The sequence below is a fragment of the Nothobranchius furzeri genome, chromosome 1 (genome assembly GCF_043380555.1).
Source record: "Nothobranchius furzeri strain GRZ-AD chromosome 1, NfurGRZ-RIMD1, whole genome shotgun sequence".
Classification (NCBI taxonomy): domain Eukaryota; kingdom Metazoa; phylum Chordata; class Actinopteri; order Cyprinodontiformes; family Nothobranchiidae; genus Nothobranchius; species Nothobranchius furzeri.
The window spans coordinates 96138216-96144382 of NC_091741.1; the positions used below are offsets into that span (position 1 = coordinate 96138216).

General features: G+C 44.5%; 1 protein-coding gene and 1 long non-coding RNA gene across 2 annotated transcripts; one reads left to right on the forward strand and one right to left on the reverse strand.

Moving 5' to 3' along the window:
- Positions 1-379: 379 nt before the first annotated feature.
- LOC107375644 (homeobox protein CHOX-CAD) lies at positions 380-5910 on the forward strand. The gene is made up of 3 exons (XM_015944286.3): positions 380-1085; positions 1840-1988; positions 5435-5910. Exons 1-3 carry the CDS (start codon positions 737-739, stop codon positions 5615-5617), a joined length of 681 nt encoding a protein of 226 aa, XP_015799772.3. The 5' UTR covers positions 380-736; the 3' UTR covers positions 5618-5910.
- On the reverse strand, positions 3928-5438 carry LOC139072159 (uncharacterized). Its single transcript, XR_011521754.1, has 3 exons — positions 4579-5438; positions 4215-4437; positions 3928-4148 (listed from the first exon to the last, which is right to left on the reverse strand). It is a non-coding gene; the product is annotated as an uncharacterized lncRNA (long non-coding RNA).
- Positions 5911-6167: the final 257 nt, after the last annotated feature.

Consider the following 6167-nt stretch of genomic DNA (forward strand, 5'->3'; position numbering starts at 1 on the left):
TGTGACACGATCAAAATGGCGGTGGTGGCCACCTCCCATTTCTCCTCAAAAACGTGTTATTGGGGTCTATGGAAACCTATTGTCTGTATATGTATATGTCGATGGTTCCAGTCTTAGCGGTCTAGCAAGGACCCGGCCTTGCTAGACCGGCGAGGACCTGTACTCATAAGCATCCTACCTGTGGATTCGGGCACACCCACTATTTATTTGTCTATATATATATATATATATATATATATATATATATATAGGCTGGTTTATTTATGGGATATCCCCATTAACTCTGTTTTATGAGGATAAAACAGGAAAGTTTTTCTAATGAGTCAGAACGTCAAGCTTTATGTTTTGCCTGTAAAAAGAATAAATGTTTAGGAAGAAAATGACAAAATGGGAAGAACAACTGATTACATTATTTATAGTTTTATTTACAACCTGCGTGGGTGCTCCCGAGCCCACCTGACCACATGGCCTTATCTCAAACCAGGTAGATGCGGGTCATTGTCCTGACGTCGCCTTAGAGCGCAGCAGGTGAGTCTCAGGTAAACGTGACGTCATTCTGATACTTTTGAACTCCTCGGCAGTAAATCTATAAAGGTGTGTAGTCCCTAGTGCACAGGTATCCTGGTAGTTATCATTCTGAACCTTAGACTGAAGCGAAACCAGAACGGGGCCTGTACCATGCACCAGGAGGTGTAACTCACCTGAGAGAGCCCCCACACCTGTCCAGGACACCGGGATGTACCCCAACTCCCAGTCGGTGCGACACCCGGCTCAGACGCTGACACTGAACAGTCAGTACATCCCGCCTTCGTATGACTTCACCGGCTATCAGCATCACGTTTCCGGGGTCATCGACCCACTACCGAGCGCCTGGAACCCCGTTTACGCTCCCGGGGAGGAATTCCCCTTCAGCTTCGCGGGTTCGAGCCCCGGAGGCGGACAGGTGAGCTTCACCTCCCCTGAGCTGAGCAGCGCGCCCTCAGCCGCTGCAGGAGGGTCATTCCCCGGCTACAGCTTCCTCTCAGGACAGGACCCGTTCAGCTCCAGGAGGAGACCACCAGAGCCAATCAGACAGACGCTTCCAGGTAGGACCAAGCAGAGTTTATGTCTCTTAACCCCGTAAATTACGAGTTTATGTTTTATTATCGCGCTTATTTTCGTGTCACAGTCAGTCATGCATACTTAGATTATAGCATGCAAAGTAGCACAAAATTACCACAAACTGCACAACCCAAAACCTTTGTCTTTGACAGCTATTTGTCTTGCTGTCACCCCTCCCTTCCGGCAGCACGGCTGGAGATGTCAGTGCACAACTAATAATGGAGACCATGTCAGCGCAGCTATCTCTCCACACCCTCTCTGTCCTGTAGGTGCAGAGCTTTGACAAATACTGCAAGAAGTCTGCAGGAAGTCACACCAAATGTTTAAACTCTCAGCTGTGTGTGCATATGCATGGATCTGCTCTGGTCAATGTGTTCCATGGTTAATTTTTCCAATCGATAGTGCTGACAGTGAGTACGTGAACACATGAATGAATGGACGCCTATGAAAACACCTATGTAAACACTCCACAGTGATAAGGAGGCAGAGAGGAGTCCTTGCGTTATGCAGGGTGATTAATAGTACTGATGGGGATTTAAGTGGCGCCTGAACTTCAGCTTGGCTCCAGACATGTTTGGCCTTTCCTCTACAACACATGTGACTCACCGACACATTCCTTCCTGTTGCATTGTGGGAAAAGAGGAAGGTGTAATCATCACACATGGATGAATAACTCAACTGTATTTACTTACATTTTAAAATGCACCTGATTTTGCACGTTTGTTTTGTGTGACTCAGGAGGAAAGACGCGGACAAAGGACAAGTACAGGGTGGTGTACACTGACCACCAACGGCAGGAGCTGGAGAAAGAGTTTCAGTGCAACCGCTACATCACCATGAGGAGGAAGTCAGAGCTGTCGATGGCTCTCAGCCTCTCAGAGAGACAGGTCAGAGGGGTCACAAGAAGAACAACATTAGAACAGCTCTTAAGCTAACGTCCAACATTCTTGGCGGATTTGCAAATCACCCTTCATACCAGAGTTTCTAACTACAATGTTGAGAAATGTTGGGGTTTGACTTGTTCCCGTAACATTTCAACAACAAGGTGATGTACAATGTTGTACAACATATCTAGCACATCCTGTTTGCATCTGGGGGTTTCTGATGTAGATGACTCCGGTTAGATGAAAATCTAATGACACTTTGTCTTCAGATCAGTCCAGGCACAGCGTCTCAGCTGTGGGTGAAAATAACCTGACATGCTGAAAATCCTTCAGATTAAACTTCTAGAACAGTCCTCTAGAGCGAGAGGACTTCAAAACGATCCAGCTCAGACCCACAAAATAACGACGAGAAAAACTGCAACGCTAATATTCACTGGGGAGGACTGAACAAACATGGCTAAACAGATCAGTTATGTAATGAAAACACAAACATCAACTCATCTACTTTTACTACAAACTTTTGTTACAGCTAATGAAAAAGTGTTTTATTAGGGTTCTCGTGTCTATCTGATTTCTGGAGATCACCTCAAGAGTTTGGTGACCAACAGTGAGGTCCTCACCACATCTTGGGGACCCACTCATGGACGCATAACCTTCATTAAGACCGAGACAAATAGGAGACCTGATGATATGGATGCTGCTTTAAAGCATAAATGATTCATTCAGTTTTAGATCAGTAGACGATAAAAGAGGGCACATTTTTTCAATTAGCCTGCTGTGGTCTTTATGAATGAATCTCTCGTGAGTTGTAGAAGTTAGTTGGATGGGTGAAGGTGGAAATTATTCATGATATGCAAACATTTCTCCTTTGATTGGCCAACACCAATAACGCTCTTCCACTGCCTATATTCACTCATCTTTCTTGGGTGAAAAATGCTATGATGATGCTTTCTTTTTCACAAAAAAAAAAAAAAAAAAAAAAAAACCAAGCCTGAGTGAAATAAGGCTTGTAGGACTTCTCAGCGGCCACCCTGGGACTGGGAGATCAGGGTTCAAATCCCGGTTGGGTCATACAGACTCCAAAAAATGGAACCCAGTGCTTCTCTGCTTGACACTCAGCTTTAAGTGGTGGGATTGGGGGATTAAATAGTTCCCAAGCACAGCCACTGCTGCAGCTCACCTCTCCCCATGGGGATGGGTCAGATGTGGAGATGTACTTTCACAAACGTGTGATGATGTGATGACTTTACACTGTTTTCATGTTCAGCCTGCACATAAAATTCAGAATGGATGATCATATTTCAAAAAGAAAAAGGAAAAAAAAAAAGGTTTTTCAATGAACCTGCTCTTTAAAAGTGAGCATCGAGCCATCCCGTAAATGTAAATATAGGGTCTGGCCACGACCCATAGACAGAGCTCAGTCATGGGGCTGAATCTACGGTGGTCTTTCAAACTGTTTCTGTACACAAATGGGATAGTGCTAGGATCAATCAGAGCAACAAACATGATGTATTAATCTCCACAGAAATCAGTACACAGGGCAGTCCTCCATGCACCATAGAAGAAAAATAGATTAAAATAGAGAGAAAGCACACAAAGCTTAAGAAGTCCAAATCATCCAAAGTTGATGCCAAATCCATTTCAAGCGAGCACAGTTTCTGAGCCATCTTTGTAGTTTTTCTTCATCACAGCTCTGGTGTTAAGCCCACCTAACAAAGGCAGAGCGCTGTGGTTGGCCAGACCTTATACTATTTAGGCCAGTGGTAGACCTGCTGCCGCCACGGTTGGTCTAGGTTTCTAGGCTAGGCTATTAGTGCTCATGTTTGAGAACCTGAGAACTTTTTGAGTACTGCATTAACGTTACCTTTGCTTTACTGGTGATCTGACCAAAGAGTGTTCAGACTGTTTTCTGAACAATTGTAACAGTTATTTCCAGTTAGCCTGAGTAGAACAAAGAGGGGACAGAAAATGGATGTGCTGGTCTTAACAAGAACGCCAAATTCATACTGGTGATGTCATGGCGGGCAGCAATCTTTTGACCCACGACATGCAGAATCACCACACAGGAACCGGTAAGTAAGTAAAACGACTTTATTATGTACTGAAGGGCAACGAGGGGAACAGACGACGGGCAGGCTGGCAGCAAGATTTCAGGATGGAACTCTGAGGAGGGAGACAAAATGAGTATATGGAGGAATGACGGAGAATGATATTGGGAGTGGAGCTTACTGATTGCAGTAGTGGTGAGAACCTCCGGAGGGACTGGTCAGGTCCGGGTGAGCAGGAAAGCTCCAGAAGGTGATGGGACTGTTGGTCCAGAGAGTAGGTAGGAGCAGCGGTTTGGTGGAGGCAGGTGAGCGGCTGAGAGCGAGCGGCCAGGGGAGGAGACGGCGTGATCTGGTGTGCAGGAGTCCAAGCTGGTTATGGAGGTGGTGGAGTGTGAAAGAGAAACCTGGAGCAGAGCAGGGGAGGATTATCAGGATTTCTTCTGACGACAGAAATCAAGCAGAGCTTCAAATACAGGTTAGTGACTAGGAACTAAAAATTTCACAGGATCAAGACAGGTTAAGGCTAAGGCTAAGGCTAGAACTACCCAAGATAGAGTAATCATCCGGCGAAGTGAAGTGCCACACTGCTCCTTAAATCCCCTGGGCCGTAATGACTGGATTGGCTGCAGCTGGAGACTCTCAGACTCTCAGACACGCCCACCTGAAAACAATGCTCAGAAAATACAGGTGAAATGCAGGAGGCTCACCACGGACCGTGACAGGTGACTACATGACAGTAGAAATAAATATGTCTCCCATTGAAAAAAGGTTAAGAGGTTTTTGAAAAATTGTGATGACATGTCATGCTAAAAAGAAAAAATCCCACTGGTTTCCTCTTTTCTTCATTGCTGGCAGAGTGCGGCTACCACTTGGCTAAAAGTGGTGCAACTAAACCGCCCACCCACACCCTGTTTCAAAACAAGCATCAAGAGTAATGATAAATAAATCTGAATTTATAATTTCATACAATTGGTAAACTGTAGTAGTGACAGTTGTGTTAGTGTATTTGGCAGCCATGGTGTCAGATGTACAGTCACAACAGTTTGTTTCTGATTCTGAGAAACCAGCATCAGACCGTAATGCTCTTGTGGCCAAATACATCAGCAGCTTCAATGGTAAAATGTTGGCTCGTGTTCTCACGATGCTCTTATTGTCATTAACGTTTCTCCAGTCGAGTCGTTTAGCCTCACTAACCCACAGCTGGGTGCAACAGCTGACATCCAGAGGAGCTCAGAGGAAACTCGACATTTCCATCTAAAGCAGAAGTTAGAGAGAGAAACGAGTGGAAATGACCCAGAATTTACCCGTTCGACAGGAAGAGTCAAGCTATTTTTATGGAGGATCCGTGATACGAGGTTGTGTTGCCGTGGGTTACAGTCCTCTCCTGTTTGTGTTTATCAGGTTAAGATCTGGTTTCAGAACCGACGGGCCAAAGAGAGGAAGATCAACAGGAAGAAGCTGCAGCATTCTCAGCAGGCGTCCACAACGACCCCCACCCCGCCTGTGATGGGAGCCCACGCTGATGTTCCCATCAGCCCTGGCACTAGCTTGGTGCCAACAGACATAAAATCAGAGGAATACTAGCTGGGTTTCCTCAGACCAAAACCAGAGTGTAAATACTTTTTTATTTGTACTTTTTTACAAAATAATGACTTAATTAATAATTATTCACAGTAAAATGACGTAGTAATGCTGCACCACCTGCCTTAAGCAAGGTGACGCTCCACTGACACCAGATCCACCGAGCTGCTATGATTTAAACACTTCTGTGTGTTAAATTAAAATATCAACACACGCTCACTTTGAGGTATTTGATCTGCTTGCTCAGTATTTGTTTTTTAAGACAATAAAATATTGGAAAGTGTTTGTTAATAGAACAAAGCTGGTTTTTGTGTCTCCTGCTAATGAAAAGAGGAAACTACTCATCTTTGTGCCATGTTAACAAAAATAGAATAGAATAGAATAGCCTTTATTGCCATTGTACAGGGTACAATAGAATTGGAGTGCCACTCCCTTTGGTGCAAAATGTAAAAGAAAACAAAAAATAATACAATAATAACTTAAATGTCTCATCAACAGTAATATGTACAAGTCTGAGTAGCAGCAACAATACTGTTGCAGCATTAGTTGGATT